Source organism: Gymnodraco acuticeps, unplaced genomic scaffold (assembly GCF_902827175.1).
Source record: "Gymnodraco acuticeps unplaced genomic scaffold, fGymAcu1.1, whole genome shotgun sequence".
Lineage (NCBI taxonomy): Eukaryota > Metazoa > Chordata > Actinopteri > Perciformes > Bathydraconidae > Gymnodraco > Gymnodraco acuticeps.
Window position 1 is genome coordinate 482,088 of NW_022990235.1, and position 18,061 is coordinate 500,148.

Here is an 18,061-nt window from a genome sequence, read left to right on the forward strand (position 1 = left end):
TTGTTGTTTTATTTTTTGTTTAACTCTTGGATTGATATTCAGACCTTAAGTGTTCCGTTTCATCAGATATCACAGATCTAAGAAATGATTAAATGTATAAAGGAAGTGAACTACTTCTGGTCATCTTTCTTTGATAGATTAGCTGGAAGCGTAAAGAGATAAAAGAAATGCGGCATAAGAGATGATGTAACATGTGAAGGAGTTAAAGTGAGCGTGTGGGAGGATATCTAATACTTTTTTATAAGACCGCCTGTATAGAAGTAAAGTTGAAATAAAAAATGGGTGGTGAAGTGTGTGTGAACATGTGTGTGTTATATGACTGTGCTTGTGAGTGTGTAAGTGTGTGTGTGTGGGTGTTTTGTGAAGGAATGGTAAGATTGCTGAATTGCTGCTGTGATATACAAAACATTTCATTCAACGTGGTCTGAACACCGAGTCCAACAAATCTGACTAAACCTTTTTAAAATAGATATGCAAATCTCCATCTGTTAGTAGGCTAAGTGGACTACATTCTTGTTGTAGTGTAACCAAAAAGGGATCTCACAATGCGTTAAGACTCTTTTTGATGTATTTCTGTATACCTTCTTTTTGATTTAGAGCTAATCCAGTTAAATGTTCACCTCATCATCCAGCATCATCAGTTCCACTCTTACTTCACTGAACCACCATGGATGCTAGTAGAGTCGGTTTTTTTCCTGACTCAATTTTCAAATCACAGCAAAATCAACCCTCAGAGATATCGTGATACTGAAGAAATACTGAAATCAGGTTTGTTTATTTTGAAAGTAATGCATTTGGGTCAAACCTACTCCCAACAAAGCATCACATTAAAAGGATGCGATCTGGTCAGTGAGGTCTGTAATCGTGTTACAGTTTGAATCCGAGGGCACGATGACGTCTTGTATAGGACCCTGCTCACTTCTAAGCAAACAAAGTCATTAGGGAGATGAGAGGAGGATAAGAGAATCCAGTGGGAGCACGTGCACTCACTGCGGTGACAAGGTTAACACAAGTCCCCTCTGGCTAACAACTGGAGCAGATCTACAATCAACTGCCTCTTTATTGCATGAGTGAAATAACCCCTGGGGGGGGGCAGTGTCGCTTAATGTCACAAACAGTTCAGTCAGACAACTCACATTTGAAATGCTTATTAACAGCAGCATATAGAGTAATCTAGTTAGAGTTTGGCGAATGGGCTTTAGCCCCCTCGCAGATATATTTACAGAGAATATTAAGGAGTGATGATTTAATAACGTCTACCCCCGAGCATACAGGTGGAGGCTGGGGTAGAGGCCCAAAATGCAGCTTCAGTGCAGTCTTTAGTGTAGAGTAAGTCTGAGTGTCTTCCAAGCCTTACACTGCTTCAGATTTACACATCTGATGTGTTTGAGTAAATGAGTGTTTCTTAATGTTAATACATGGTGCACTAGCATGTTCACAAAAAGTGATGCATATTAAACCTGTCTAACTAGATAAACTAATCCCAACTATACACACATGCTTCTGGTGTTGCAGCATTTTCAGCTGTGTGAATGTGTAAGGGTTGCATAAGCATTCTTTATGAACACTGCACACACAGTACCATTGCATTAAAGCACTACACCTAAATATAGGTAAGCAGGATATCAGAGCTCTGCCCTTACCATTGTTCTCATTGTAGAATGTCCCTTTTGTCAGCACATTGTTTCGATCAATATTTTACTAGACTGGCCTTGAATAGTGCATTGTGCATTGCTGCAATGACCCTTTGCCAGGCAGAAGCAGGCGGGGGTCAGGTTCCCGCTTAGCCTCAGCAGACATGGACCACAACAGTGAAGTCATCCCTCTCACACCCCCAATGATAATGAAGGAGACAGGCACAACGCAGGACAGCAACACCAATGCAGCCGCAGGGACAAAGCCTGATGAGACATGAAATGACCATAGAACATGTCTAGTCCAGTTGTTTACTTTGGAATACTAGATAACCTCATGTTAGTGTATTGATTATGGGTGGCTTTGTCTTGATATATTTAGGGCTTGTTTGCACACAGGCCACATTTCACTTCAGCTTGACACAATGAATCCTGCTGGTCTAAGTTAATCATTCCACTCTGCTCTGACTTTGCCCGCCACTGATGGCCATTGATGACCTGTGGAAATAGTAAAGTGGTTTCTTTCATTAAGGTCAACATGAGGCAGGACATATCAGAGGTCAGGTCCTTCTAGTCATAGATAATTGATTACTGGATAGTAGATTATTGGGTTATTGTCTTTGAAGTAAAAATAAATAAAATATGTATTGTCTATAGTCTTGCCAAGAGTTACTAAATAACTGTACCATGTCCATTTAGCACCCAAACTTCCCTAACCTTGGGATGAAAGGAATATCCATTCAAAGACAATGAATTAGCAAGAACTATTTGATGCCATTGTTTGACAAATACTACTGACAAACAGTGTATTGAATTGTGTTAATGTCAACACTGACATATAAACAGAGATGAAGGTCAGAGCAGCTTCAAGCTATTGTGACACAACATTGAACTCTAACTTTACAAAAAGATATGGCCACCTGGAAGGCCACACCAAATACATTTTATAGTATACCCGTCATCACGCCAATAATGTTTTAAAACGATGGTTGATTAAGGTATAGATATTCGCATAGGAGCAGATATACACCATTTATTTCCAATTTAAAAGAAGTGCGAGAAATGTTTTAGACAGGACTGCAAGTATGGAGTCGGAAGAGTGGGTGGGAGAGAGGGTTTGAATTCAATGTGGACAGGAGAGACGGGACAGGACAGGGTGATGAATGAGGAAACAAGGTCACAGTGCTGTAAAGAGGAACGTGTTGAGAGATATGTTTACTGGGCAACTATTAATACTACCTAACACGCGGCTTCAAATTCAGAAAAACGCTCAGACAGAATGTCACAAGCTCCTGTTGGCTGCAGGTTTCCTCCATTCAGGTTGATGTAACAAAAGCTGCTCGTGCACATGGACTGTAAAGGAAGAGTTTGTCTAAATCTAAAATAATTCATGCCAACTATCGTCATTATACCCAATTGTTATGAAACAGGATTAAATATTTCTAAATCTAAAATAACCTTCTACCATGAGGCTCTGCACACTTGTTGGCAGCTAGATGACCTGTTCTTTTCAAGATTCAAAGGTTTTATTGACATAAGCACAAAGTTACGGTGTAGAAATGGCAATGGACATCTTATGACCTGAGCTGCTCCAACAATCCAACATATATATAATAAAATACAAAAATACAAAATAAAAAGGATTGCAAAAACTCTATATACCTGTAAATAGAATATATGTTTTTTTTAGTAACACAAGATTTTACTTGTTTTAGATTAAGCCCAAGATGGGTTTTGAATGGAGGTTAATGGATAAAGACTGTTTTTAAGTTAGCCAGTTGTCTTGAATTGTCGGACCTGTGCTAATCACTTTTCTTGCAAAGACTTGGAGAAAGAGACATTTAGTTTAGCTCAGTATAAAGACTGAAAACAGGAGGAAACAGTTTAAAATAGATTCAGAAAATCGGTCCTCAAGCGCCTCTAAAGAGAACTAATACATATGTTATACCCATAGACTGTATATATAAAAAACCCTGATGTCTACGCTGGTTGCATGGAAACCCTAAGTGACAACTTAACACTTGGATTTTTTACAGTCAAATGTCAAGGCACCAAAAAAGTCCAAACCAGCCTCTGACCCTGAATTATCACCCAAACATATATTAACTAGATTTCTGATCCAAGTTCCACCTCTACACTAGTTTAAGTGTTTATTTCCTGTTTTAAAGATGATCATTTCTTAGTCTGAGGAACCCTGCGCCCATTTGTTTCTCACATGAAGTGACTCAATGGCCTGTTTTGTCCCATTGAAGCCTTTATGGGAACCCACGCTCAGTGATAGCGTGTATAATGGTATTTGCTTGCATCACTATATATGACAGCAGGCAAAGGTTATTTGATTTGTAAGTATTGAAGCACTTCAAGACAGTTGTCAATGGCTGTTTATTTGTTTAACTGAATGAACAGATTGTCGTCTCAGAGGGTTTTCCTGAGGCTCAGTTTGTTTTTCTTCTAACTCAGATGTTTTCAGGGGCTGTTGCTGTGGATAAATCTGACCGTGCCCACAGGGATGGAAACATCTTCTGCTCTTTGCTAGAGAGGATTCAGGGAGAAACTATAACCTGGGGGATTTGGAGTCTCAGCAATGGTTCTTATAACGTTTCCACTGAGCTGTGCTCAAACATCCTGACATGATTTCAAATGGACTATTGTAGCCAAAGCATAGTGATAAGAGTATATTCACCGAAAATATGTACAGATAAAATGCATTATAAAATCTAAAATTGGTGGCTTTCTTTTTATCAAACAAATAAACTTCAAAAGAAGGCAGAACAAAGGAGCGGCAACAATGACTTGATTTATTGTTTGGCGAATGAATCAGCACATATTTGATAATCCATTCATTGTTTTTTTGGCAGTTTTTGATTTTAAAATGGAAAAATACTCTTCCAGCATGGTACATTTGAATAATTTTGTATTTTGTCTTCTATAATTGTACACTAATGTCTAAATCAAGACTCTTGAAGATACAGTTTGTTGCAGCCCTAATCACAAATAAGCTAATTAGATGTAATCATCATAAAAATCTCAACTGTACTAATTAGCTCTAACTGGCATGTAAGAGACTATGTTGGCCACTGTATTGATTTAGAGCAAACTGCCTGGTGCCATCTGCCTGATTAAAAAAATGTTGAGGTTAAATATTCATAATACACATGACTAAGCATGAAGCTGCAGGGTGAATGGGATTTTCTCCTGCTGCCCTGCACTCTATTATTTTCTGAAGTAAGCTAAAGCTCTGGCCTCCTGCTGCAGTACAAGCCTCGCTGTGTGCTTTTCCTCCATCCAACATTACATAACATACAGTTCAAATGCTTCTCATGCAGAAAGAAAAGCTAAATACAAAGGTCATTGTGCAAACAAGTCTGTTGATTTGTACATTTAAACCCATGTGCTTAGTGTTGGCAGAATCACAGGCAACTATATCAGCTTAATAAATATAATACCTTCACACACTGCTTTTCAACACATTCTTTTTGAAATATTTTGTGATCTTTGGACTAAGTTAAGTTACATTCTTACATACAGTATAAACTGACATTAGTGAGAAAAGACTTGTCTCTTGGGCAGTGCACAGCTAAATGAATACATCTAGGCTATTCCTAAAGCAGAGAGAAATGAGTGGTAAGACAGACACACACACTGGCTCCAATTAAACTATATCAGTGAGGTAAAGAAACAACAGCTGTATTAATGTTCTCCTTCAACCATAACACAAGTGTGTCTCTCACATACAGACACGCTTATAAGCACCAAAATATCCCACGACACCCCCCTACCACACTCACTTTCTTATACACCAACACAGACAAAACCTCAGCACATACGGTGAAACACAAGCCTGCATCAACCATCCCAACGTTTGGCAATTTCTCTCCAAACGCCCAGAGCAGACAGATGGTCATTTTTTTTTGTATGCCCATTTAAGATACTAGTGGCTACTGTAGGCCTGAAATCTGTGCAGTGGATGAGTCTTGGTATTTACATCAGAGTGGCCAAAGTGTACTCCAGCATGCGTGTTCTGTTCAACTATCACGGCCTATTTATGATTCATATTTCAAGGGGGAGTGCAGGCTGTGGAAATCTGGCTCCCTGACGAAGAGCCCTCAGAATGCAGGAAAACGTCCCAGCATGCACCCACACTTATGACGCCCTAAATCTCACACCCACAGCTTTTGTCACCAAAACACTGAGCCGTGCATGCTTTTGCATTCTTGTTATAAAATATTGGGGGAAAAAGGATGCTCCGCTTTATCTTCCTTAAAAATGCCTGTGCAAGGACAACGATAAGCCCATAGTTAACTACGAACAGTTACATTTCCCTTCTGCAATTATAATACAATAATACTTCTAATAACACAATAAGGGCACATGGTAAATAATGTGTAAAAGCTAAAGATTTCACATTAACGTGTAAAATTGCTCCACCTATTTCAGTCTTAATAAATTCTGCCATCTGTTACATCAAGTCACTTTAAGGTGCGCTAAATAAAACCGAACTGTTAAGACAGTCTTATAAGTAGCGTCATATCTCTGTGATTTATATTGACACAATGCAGCTTCACACAAAACAGTGGAGGGATTTAAATGCCATCCGCTTACACAACACTGCCAGTAGCTATTTACTGTGGCTGTGATTCACTGTCAACTTTACACTAGAAGTGGACCTCCAGAGATGTTAGGAATCCTCCTGAGTCTGGGCTAAGGCGAGTAACTTGTGGATTTACACCAGGAGAGGAGGTGAGTCAGCTCTGATTTACATGACCACTGCAGTAAACGATACTGAGTGCAACACAGCAGAAGTGTTGAAGGGTTGAAAGTGAGAAAGAGAACAATACGTTGACAAAAAAACTAAATCAAAGTGTTTTCCACAGCAGTTTATTATATGCTCATAGGTTTAGTCTGCACATTGCATAAAAATGGCAGTGCAACCAAAAAGTGATGCATATCAAAACGTATTCACCTCAGCATTACTTTGCAGGATTTTGTTTGCGACGCCTGAGCAATAAAAGTGGCTCTAAAAGTAAAGGTGACTCATTTAGTCAAGACCCTTGCCTGGGTTTGGCTGCTTGAGAGAAGAGCTGATAATCGGACTTTGAAAAGCAAAGGCTTTACGGGATTGACACCCTACCTGAACTGCGTTCCCAATCCCACAGATATTTTTCCATTCCCTGAGCAAGACTGCTTTACATAATCATAAGCCATTTGGTGTGCATCATTAATTCAGTCCTGAATGAAGCCATGTAATCACTCCTTGGAGGAGGTGCAGGCTCTTATTCAAGCTTGATGATTTTAACCAGTCATGTCATGCAGGCCCGGTGTCACATTGCAGAACGGCTCAGTCTGCGGTGAGGCAGCCCGGTGAAGCAGCCCTGTCGTTTACCTTAAAAATATGTTTCCTTGACAGCGAGGTCACTTCCAAGCTAACCTGCACCCTGGTTTAGAGATGTTGACTGAAAAACTGGATTTAAGCTCAAGGATGCCATTCAAGGAAACTGAGAGAAATGTATGCAAATTAAGCTGATCTGAATTTCCCACCGCCATTAGTGGATAATCGTGGAAAGTTGCTGGGTGGATAAGCTTTAACAGTATTCTTATGGGGAACAGTTATAAAACCGCTAACCTCTTCAGCTGTCAAAGTGGAAAATGAAGAACTGAAATCTGAATTTGATGGAGAAAAAGAATCCTTGTGCTCAAGGATGAAAAGATAAATGCATGGCCATGGTAAAAGGTTTGCAAGCTTAACTCCGAGATGTAGTTTGAAAGATACGCAGTGACATGAGCACAGATCACTCCAGCCTACTGCACTTCCTCCTGGGCTGAGTGCCTACCACAGCATTAACTTTAGCACTCTCCATTCCTTTCTTTTTTCCTTTATATCTGTCCTTCGGTCCCTTTCATCCACTTCTCTTTAAAAACAACAAAACATAATGTTGTAGCCTCGGTGCATGCATCTCTGAGCCTTACGCTGCATTTAGACATGCACTACTTTCAGTTTACATCAGATGCAAGCTGGGTTCACAAACAGAGAGCCTGTTATGTACTTCGGACAACACTGCGGAAGCGAAGAACACAAACAGCCGCTGGCCCCCTGAGCTGAAGATGATTTTACTCATTCAATATCATTAGCCTCAATAATGACAGTGCGCCAGCATGGCGAGCTGCCTCTAGCAAATCAGATGCAAAGGATTTTGCTGTTTCCTTAGACAACAGTACTGAGGATGGGTAATGGCTTCACTCAAATCAACGCCTCTTCCTAATTTCTCAGTCAGCGTCCGTATATTTATTCACCCCCCCAAAAACAATTTGACTTTTATTGGCACAACATCCGCTTGCATTTTTTGTTATTTTGCTGCTTGAAAACTATTATTCAAGTATAAAAGATGTATTTCAATATCAACAGGCAATACTGTAAACAAATGTAAATGGCTAAATGTTATAAGGGCAGCCTGCCACTGTAACACTCTACTACTCTGTGTTTTAAACAGAATCAAGCCACTATTTAAAAAATAGACTGAAAAGAGTATAAATAAAACATACTACAAATGTGTGTGCTTCAATGGTTGCAATGGTGCTACAGTATAGCATATCAGTATTTAAGTTAGAGTTTGTAATATTTCTTTCCAAACTATTGTCTGAGCAGTTAAGTGACAGGTGGGACAATATGGAGAGAAATCATTCCTGACAGAAGCATTGCACAATTGAACAGCTCTCTGGAGATCATAAAGTACTGTAGCACACCAATGCTGCCTACAGACTGTGTCCCCTGCTACTGTGCCATGCACTCCTCTATCCTCAGTGCCTCACTATGCATTTAAAGATATTTCACTTAATAATATGCTCCTTATTCGTCTGTGTAAAAGCTGATATGATCAGAGTAAAGCAACACAGAAATAGAAGCGATTGTGTTATAAAAGCTATCATGCAAAAACCTTACCCTAAATGTTGAATATGGTATGCTATAGTGCAGGGGTTCCCAACCTTTTTCCCAAGAGCCCCCCCAAATGACTCCTGTTGGAAGATGCGCCCCCCCCCAAGAGGCGCAATAGCGGTAATTAAAGTTTAAAAGTCTCAAAAATGCTACAGCTACTGGATGAATGTGAAGTATTTTGTTAAAGGAGGATGAAAGTGTAATTAAGGAGCACTATTGGAGTGACTTTGATAGTTATTGGACTCAGGATTAATTAATTTGGATTCCCGCTGTATGAAGAAATTAAAGGACGGCGCAGGTGGAAACAATTCACAAAGGGATTAAACTGTTTAAAACACATGCTCAAAGTAAGCCGGATTTTGCTGTTGTGTTTATGTGGATTCAAAAGTCGTAAATAATCTACAAAATGGAGGAGACCGATCTGATCGGAGCAACTGTGACAAATAATCCAACTGAAACCGGCATGGACAATCACTATGTTTTAAAAATGCGCTTATCCAGACAAGCCCGGTTTGGACACTTTACGGGCAGAAGAAACATTTCTATTAAAGAAAGAATTATACATTTCTGTCTTTTTATGCCTTTAATACTAAACTTGAATTTTTATTAAAATTAATTAATCAATTATTTTTTATTGTAGTGTAGAGACAAGGCTTTTAGTGACAATCATGTATTGCGTTACAATTATATGTAAAAAAAAAAAAAAAGTCTAAATATGATATTTGGCCTCAAATCATCTGAGGCCTGGTGCCCCCCCCCCTGAGATCTATGGCACCCCCCCTTGGGGGGGAGCACCCCCCAGGTTGGGAACCACTGCTATAGTAGATTTAAAAAAAAGTCATTAGTCTTCCTATCCCTTGGGGTTCCTACACATAAAAAGTCCACCATAACTAAAATATCAACCCTTTTATGCACTATGTAATGAAAGCAAAAGAAGTGTAAATACTACAATAGAACAGTAATCTGCAATGATTGAAGGCGTGTGATAAATAGTCAATGCAGCTTCATGTTACTATACTAACAAGATGACGGGGACAAATCGTGTACAGTATATGACAAGGATTATTATAATAGTTATAACTAAGCTTTTGAGTCACTGCTTGGAAATATATCTGATTTTAATATTTCAGCTATAAGGAGTTGCAGTGATTAGATCACTATAAACCCAATTATAAAAGATTACAAATGAAGGGGTTATCAGCATAAGGTAAACAAACACAATAGGCGTGCTATGATGATGACAGTATTCTTGCACCTAAGAGACTTACCTAGTAAAATACTAATTAGTTTCCCCTTTAAAGCTGACCACATTCAGCTTATTGTACTTTGTTTACAGTGCGTGTTTGTTACTCCTGCATTGAACAGATAAGATATGAATGGCTACTAACATCATTTTAATCACATACACATACAAGTCTCAACACTTAAGTGCAAATCAGACAAAACTACAAATCTCTCCTCTTGAGATGTTGTTTTTGAGGGGATTTTGGGGAGGGTAATTAATGACTTAGTGTCATCTATCATAAATTGGTACGGTTTGGCAGTAAGAGAGAACAAACTGCTGTGCAATTGCAATTGGGATAGTCTTCTCTGTATTGTATCCTGAGCCAAGAATAATTGATTATTCTTACTTTACTTGATCAGTGGGGAGAAAAATCCTGCAGTGTAAGATTAATTAAAAATACTTTAAATAAGTTTTAAGGTCTCAGATCAGACATGCCCTACCTATACTTCATGCCAGTCTTGATGCTTTGCTCGCTGGAGGTAGGCACACTCTGAACAGAGAGTTGTCCCAGGCTGCGGGCCACCATGGCCACGGCTCTGAACTTGCTGCGGGTGCCTGTGTTGGGGCTGTTGGCATTCTGGCGGTTTAGCCGCTCCTCTGTGGTGCGGCTGACTCCCCCGCGGTGTTCCGTGCACACTAATGACACCTGCATCCTGGCTTTTGGCCGGCCGTCCCAATTGTGGAAACTCTAATGACACTCTCCTCTGGTTAAATCAGGTAAGACAAACTCCCAGAGGCGCAAAGTCTGAGGATCCCCTAACGATTTCGAGTCCAGCCTCACACACTGTGCCTCCGTTAGAAATGTCTGCCCAGTCGCTAATGTGACTAACCAGCGCACAATGTTCAGGAGAAAAAAAGAGCGGCAGAAGGGTGGGAGGTAAGATCAGAATGTATTCAAACAGTAAAGGAACGCTGATCAGGTGAAACCTAAATCCTCTCAAAGAAAGTCCAAATCAAGCACAACATTACAGCATTTCTCTCAGCTGGTGTGAGGAACATGTGTGCAATCACAGCAGATACATAAAATGCAGGTTCAGTTCAAAGCTATAAATAAAATCAAAATCTTCAAAAACTAGAGTCCAGGAAAAGCAGTGTGTGAATATCCCTCTGCAAGTTTTTCCTTGATTCATCCGGGTGTCCTCCTCTCGCTTTATCTTTAATCAGAGGCTCATCAGGAGCTGACAGGCAGAATTAGAGTCTTGCAATTTCCTTTTAAAGCTGAGCTCAGTGCTGGAGATAACACCTCTCGCTGCCAAGCTTTAAGAGTGGAAACGATTGGATCCACACAAAGAGATTGAGAAAATAAAACACAAACACACAGTTCCAGGAGGTTTTCATCTCCCCTTCTGAGTCCGCCTTGACAGTTGCGTGGCTGCTGAATATTTAACCTCTACTACTGCCTGTTAGCAAAAGGGCAACCTCATATTCACTTGCCAGCTCTGACTGTAGACTGGGTAAAACTTGCATCTGTATGCCTTGTGCTCAGCGTAAAGCTGTGGCAAGAGACGGGAGGAGAGAGAGAGAGGGAGAGCGAGAGAGAGAGAAAGAGGGAGGGAATATGGTGGGAGGGATATGAAGAGAGCTACAGCAGCGTAAATCACTCATTTTGGAGCTCTTCTTTGTCTGTCTGTTGCCCTGCAGTGTGCTTTCTAGTTTAGTCTGTCAAAGGAAAAAGGAGGAAGCTAAATGCTCACTGGTCAGGACTTTGCAATAGCCTATGGCCCAGGACAGTGGGCTCTCACGTGGGTATGTTCAACTGCCCATAAAATATTCATTATGTAACTTTATCTGTGACAATAAATGTCCAAGGCAGGGCTGTCTGAGACGCTGGGTTTGTCTACACTGCTTCATTACTTGGAAGTGATTCAAAGAAATGACTCATTCTTGCATATTCTTCAACTGACCAAAGACATAAATAAAAGGTAGTAGGATACATGATTTTGTTTGTCATCAGCAGCATTATTACGAGAGCTGTGTAGTAGAAATATAATGGTTGAAGGGTTGAAAGTAAACACCACAGTACAGTAATTGGACTTAATGCAACAGTGGCTGCAGATTGAAGAGACAGTAGATTAGACACACGCTCCCAGTAATATAATACTGACGCTTATCTGTGTGGACCAGAGTGTGTGCCAAGGAGGTCATTAAAGGAGATGCCATCAGAAGCAGACATGTATAGTAAAGAAGAAAAGAAAAAGACACCTCCATCATAGGAATCAAGTGAGAAAGCTGTCGCTAACAGACAGCTCTATTCTTGGAGCTATGACCTTTGGTCTCCTGGACTTAAATACAACCCTGAGAGGAAAGGTGTTTTAATCCAACGGAAATCTGATTTAAATTCCTTATTGTGTGCAGGGAGCAGAGAAGCCAAGCTCCAGACTTCATTTTGAATGCTCTGAACCAGCGCTGGAGGGAATGCGGCTGCGTATCAGTCTCAACAGCGGCAGCCAAAGCAACATATGGGCGAGATGGATGGGGTCTCCTCACCTTTTCAGAGTTATGTCCTGCACTTTGGGTCAGGGTGATAAGGAACACATTTTGGGGCTGATGCCATTTGCTCTTTGCTAATTCCAACAAAGCAGTTGAGCATGAGAGCAGTCTGACCTGGCAGACTTTTACCCTACAGGGTCCATGCACTTAGTACCAGCGCAGTGGAAACGTGATGCAGCGATCCACTGAGCTCTGTCCCAGGGCCCCCAGGAGTCGTGACATAGAGAAGTTACTGAGAAGTGGGCGGGGCCAGGGACAGCAGCTCAGGAGGCAGACACACAGCATCAGGCTTATGATCCAAGCTAAGTCCAGATAATAACCCTGAGAAACGGCCCAAGCTAGCTTAACAAATCTCTAGCTTTGGCACGCCTTAAAATATTCAAGCAATGGGATTTAATAAATTATATTTATTTGCATACAACCTTCGTCTTAAAGTTTATTGTTAACGCTTCAACTACAACGCCACAGCTTTCCACCGTTACTCAACTAGACGACTGATTTCTTGTCATTACTAAACCTTATCAATCCTTTGTTGACCCTTGATTTATCTGCACCTGAAAATCTACACATCTATCGATTGTTGTGCAACGCAAGGTACAGTAATCAATCAATACAAGCACGCATCATCCGACAGACTAGTGATCCATCACCAAAATGAATCAATAGAACAAACATTTTTCACATATCGCTCTTTCTGGCATTTTCCTCAGCTGACTGACTCTCATCACTAGATGCAAACCACATTGCAACAGACTGTATTCATAATCTTCACTTCAACAATCCTCTAAAATATATCAAATTAAAAATGGTATAACACCACATGCACCAATAAATCAGGAGCTATGAACTGCCTAGAAAATACGCCAACAGAGTGAGCAAATAAAAACCCTGCTAAATCCAATGAACCATGTCCGTTACACATGCTACTATTTAAAAGAAATCACAGCAGGCACATCTGCCAACTTTCGTTAGATTGACAGCATGCATTCCATTTTCACTTGACTATAGCTCGGGGGGGAAAAGACTAGATGAACAGAAGAGGTGATGATTAAAGATGACTGACAGTTTACCACTGCATGATGCTTTAAACTTGCATTCTTTCTAACTGCCAGCAGGGGGGGGGGCGACTCCACTGGTTGCAAAAAAAGTCTGTTAGAATAGAAGTATATGAAAAAATGACAACTTCGAGATTTACCTAATGAGTTTATTGTCTGAATTGCACATTTCAAGTGTTCTTCGATTCAGCACAATGTTTTTTTAATACAGCATATTATTGGGGCATGACTACCCTATGATTGACAGGTCACTACCACAGTGTTGCCCCTTTTTGGTGCGTTTAGCACTTTCGTCCCAGAACGTCAACGTTTTCACAATGTGCTTACAGTTATTCAAAATTAACTGTAACATTTAGCTGGCCAAAAAAGGTCTTGTTCTTGTTGTTGTACTAGACCCTCTAGTGTGACGTTTGGTTTGAAAGAAAACATGATGGTGATGACCCAAAATGCCAAACCTGAGGCTTTAAAGCAGTTGTCCACAGTGGGTGACATCATGCTGACTGTGTCCACTCGTAATCAGTCTATGTTGCTTTCCATCCCCAAGGCCAAACTCCGGAGCTTCTGGGATAGAGCCTTCTCTGTGGCAGCCCCGAAGCTCTGGAACTCCCTCCCCCAATACCTCTGTGAGTCTGAGTCCCTCACCCTGTTCCAATCCCGCCTCAAAACCCCCCCTTTCAACCAACTTCCTCCTGACTGCTTTTCTGTTTTGTTTTGCTTCTTTGTTTCTTTTTGGCTTTGTTTTTGTTTTGTTTGTCTACCCTCCCTCCCAAATGTAAAGCGTCTTTGGGTTCAAGAAAAGCGCTATAGAAATAAAATGTATTATTATTATTATTATGTTAGAAACCTGCGACCTTGTTTAACATTTGCCCTCTTAACAACACTCATGCGGCGCAGTCTTGACATTCCTGAAGGGGAGGTCTTTTATCTGTATGACAAGCATATTTCATAAATCACCTCCGTGTTTAATTCATCACAGAAGTTTTCACTTGCGTGACACATCAAATTGCACTGCAGACAACACATGGCTTTCTAGCCTGCGGGTGACCGCAGAGTCAAAGTCAATCTGAACAAATGCTTACACATGTATAATTTCATTCAGTATTTCATGCACACTCTCAATGGCTATTATTGAGGGAATACTGGCCTGAACTATGAGGTGCTTTGTGTTCATTCATCAGTCTACTGGAGCAAATTAGAAATGAATTGTTAGTCACAAGATAAATCAGTCATAAAGGATGCTGAACTAAAAATAGGAAACTCTGGTCTTTACATAATGCCTCAGAGGTCTGCTGTTAAATTGCTAATTAGCGACATTGTGTTTGGGGTGCGCACATTAGGGTGACTCAACCCAATGCACGACTGTTCTTTTAGGATAAAAAGTAGTTTATATGTCAATGCAAAGGGAACAGTTTAACAGCAGAAAACCAAATAATTCTATCGGAACCCATTGTTAGTGCTGGACCCAGCAGCTGGTTGTTAGATAGCACTGCTGAACAAATCTCAATGTAAAGAAAATAGATCCATCTCCTCCCACTCCACATACTATCTATCACAATGTCCTCCTGAGTCACGGCCTTCGTCTGCTTGCTTTGGTTAAGCGCCTGATTTGCGATTATCTGAAAATCTACTGAGCTGCTAAAACCCATCTCAGACACTCAATCAGTGTGAGCGAATGCAGAGCACTGATAGGGCCCTGCATTTCATTTAGCGTGAGGAGGAGGAGGAGGAGGAGGAGGAGGAGGAGGAGGAGGAGGAGGAGGAGGAGGAGGAGGAGGAGGAGGAGGAGGAGGAGGAGAGGAGGAGGAGGAGGAGGAGGAGGAGGAGGAGAGAAGAGCTGGAGACCAACAGCAGAACATGCATGTTTCAGTGATCACGACTACAGCGGAGTAAAATTCACGGACAGTACTATTTGTCAGGAGTGTGCGTGTGTGTGAAAAACAGGAGACAGATATTCAGGTAAAAAGTCACCATTCAGCAAAGCATACAGCTGAAATGAGAAGAGCAAATGTATCGTATTTTTTGACAATACTCAATTCCTTACTGCCAATACTAGAGAAAAAGCTGCAAAAACACACACTTCAAATCATTGGCGTTTTTTCCCCTGTTATGCTTGCAGCGGGAGGGAGTGTTGGCGATCAATGATGCCGTATCACAGGGGTACTCAAATACAAATCTTAAAGGTCCAAAATAAATGTTTCAATAAGACAAAGGTCCGTTTATTACGGTCATTCAAACTTTTAAACAATTGCAACAAGATTCTTAACACGAGGTTGCAAAAACAAAAATAATCTGTATGCAGCAGTTTTCATTGTTATTGTGTCTGTGCTTGATCCCTCAGAGTCGCAGAGTAAGAGCTGCACAGTTATGAATAAAGGCAGCTGCACTCTCTTTCATTCAGCATTCCCATTATTGCTTTATAAATGTCTTCCGTCCTTGTGTGTCCACTGAGGTTCGTCAGGCCCAACACATCTTCAACAAACTCCCCCTTTGCCTCATCATAACAACTCACAAACACCAGCAACTGAGCATTGTCAGTGGTGTCAGTGGACTCACCCACAGCTAAGGAAATGCACTGTGCATTTTTTATTCCATCACAAAGCTGATGAATCAAATCACCAGCCAGTATTTATGTTCTTCTGGTTGCTGTGGAATCTGAGAGGGGGATTTGCTTGATTTTACCTGTTATTTCCTCTTTTTGTTTGCCTTCAACATGGTCTCCATCACTTCAGTCATGCATTCTTTTATACTGCAGTTATTATCCAGTGGAAAGTCCTTACCTACTGGCCTAGTTCAATCAAAGTGGTTACTTTTTTTTGTCTGGGCAGTGTAGTTTTACACACCGTCTGATTTGACTTTCTCAGGACTTAAAACAGTTTTTTGGGGGCAGACCCCCTCAAAGAAAAAAATATATTTACACACGTAAGGTCATCATCTTAATAGTTGTGTATGCTCATCCGTGAGCAGAGCATCAAGTTGACATGTCTATTACAGCTGAATGCGGCGATTACCATCTTGTTCAGCAAAACGCCTCACAAACGTATTAAGATCTCATCTCATCTCAAACCTTTATTTAACCAGATTGGTCCCATTGAGATCATAGATCTCTTTTTCAAGGGAGACCTGCAGCATATAGGTTCCACATGAAACATAAAACAATAAAGGACATCATACATTATATTTACAGGAAACATTTACATAGTTAGACATTTACAAGTGGCCATAGTATCAACGAGCATTTCATTTAGCCTAGCTTTAAAAACATGCAGAGCAATGAGATTGCTCAGTTTCAATTCTTGCTGAAGACTGTTCCAAGCAAGTGGAGCTGCTGCGCACATAAAAGCTGTCTTACCTACTGTAAAACAGTCCTTGCTCTTGGCACATCTAACAATACTACATCATGCGATCTCAGACATTAGCTGCTTGCAACTCTCTGTGTTATCAGAGAGCAGATATAATACGGGAGTTTACCCAACAAAGCTTTATAAATAAACGTGTACCAATGACTGAGCCTCTTTACAGTAAGTGATGGCAGACCTGCCTTGGCATACAGGGTACAGTGATGAGTAAGTGCTTTACAATTTGTGACAAATCTCAGTGCGCTGTGATAGGCGGCATCTAACTTGTTCAGGCAATAGGCAGGTGCATTCATATACAACAAATCACCATAGTCCAGCACAGGTAAAAAGGTCACAGTGACTAGCCTTTTCCTGGCTTCAAAAGAGAAACAGGACTTGTTTCTGAAAAAGAAACCTAGTCTAACCCTCAGCTTTTTAAGCAGGTTATTGACATGAAGTTTAAAAGTAAGACAATCATCAAGCCTGATACCTAGGTATTAAGATCAACAGCTTTAGTGCGTTTTGATTCAATGCTGAGTACAGCCAAACTGGCAGTCTCTTCTCTGTCAGTGTAGACCGCAAATACCTCATTCCTTCAGTGCTTGGGTCCGAATGCTTCTCGTTTTGCGCCGTCCAGTTCAAAATGAAATCGCCGCCAATCGTATGTCCACGCTCGCGCCAGGACCGGGGGGAGGGGTTACATGACGTGCATCTTGTGCTGCATTCACTTGCACTCGGACAGTAGAGACTTTCTCTCATAAATGTCCGATGAGCCACAACTTTTCTTTCAAAACAAAGCTGCCAACTGGGGTGGCAGCTGGGGTGGCAAGGCCTATTTTTAGGGTGTCAGTTGCCACCCCGGTAGGTGAAACTAGGCTACTAGCTACAGTACAGATGGAACTAGATGAGCTGTTAACTCTCGCTCTGAATTTTTTTTTTTTTAATTCTCGCTCTGACTTAGACAGGTTGAAAGAGACACACACATTTTTCCCACCCGCATTCCGCGAAGACCCGCCCTACTGTGCCTCTGATTCGCAGATTGTTTGGGGGAAAAAAACGCTGACTGGATGCTGAATGTGATTGGACCAAAGCGTTGACACACACAGGTGGAACACAGTGGAACAGTCAGACATGCAGAGCGCTGTTTGCAGTGGACATAGCGGAGAATTTTGACTCGTTGCGAATGCGTTGTGGCGATGTCTCACATATAATACAGAGAGATAATACATATGAAAAGTATAATTTGCTCAGAGTCCGGAGACAGTGGTGGTTCGGTCCGGATCCGGACCGGAGTCGGTAGTTTGAGGATGCCTGCCGTATCATAATGAATC

The 18,061-nt window shown here is 41.0% G+C and overlaps 1 protein-coding gene across 4 annotated transcripts in view; it reads right to left on the bottom strand.

The window, feature by feature from the left end:
* Positions 1–18,061, bottom strand: part of kcnab2a (potassium voltage-gated channel, shaker-related subfamily, beta member 2 a) — an 86,018-nt gene that overhangs the window by 16,657 nt on the left and 51,300 nt on the right. Inside the window, exon 1 of one of the 4 annotated variants that reach the window (XM_034218982.1) lies at positions 10,291–11,311. The exons of the other annotated variants lie outside the window; for them this stretch is intronic. Coding sequence (XP_034074873.1) covers positions 10,291–10,502 — 212 coding nt within the window. The 5' untranslated portion in view covers positions 10,503–11,311. Of the gene's footprint in view, positions 1–10,290; positions 11,312–18,061 lie in introns of those variants that run through there. 4 annotated transcript variants of the gene reach the window in all.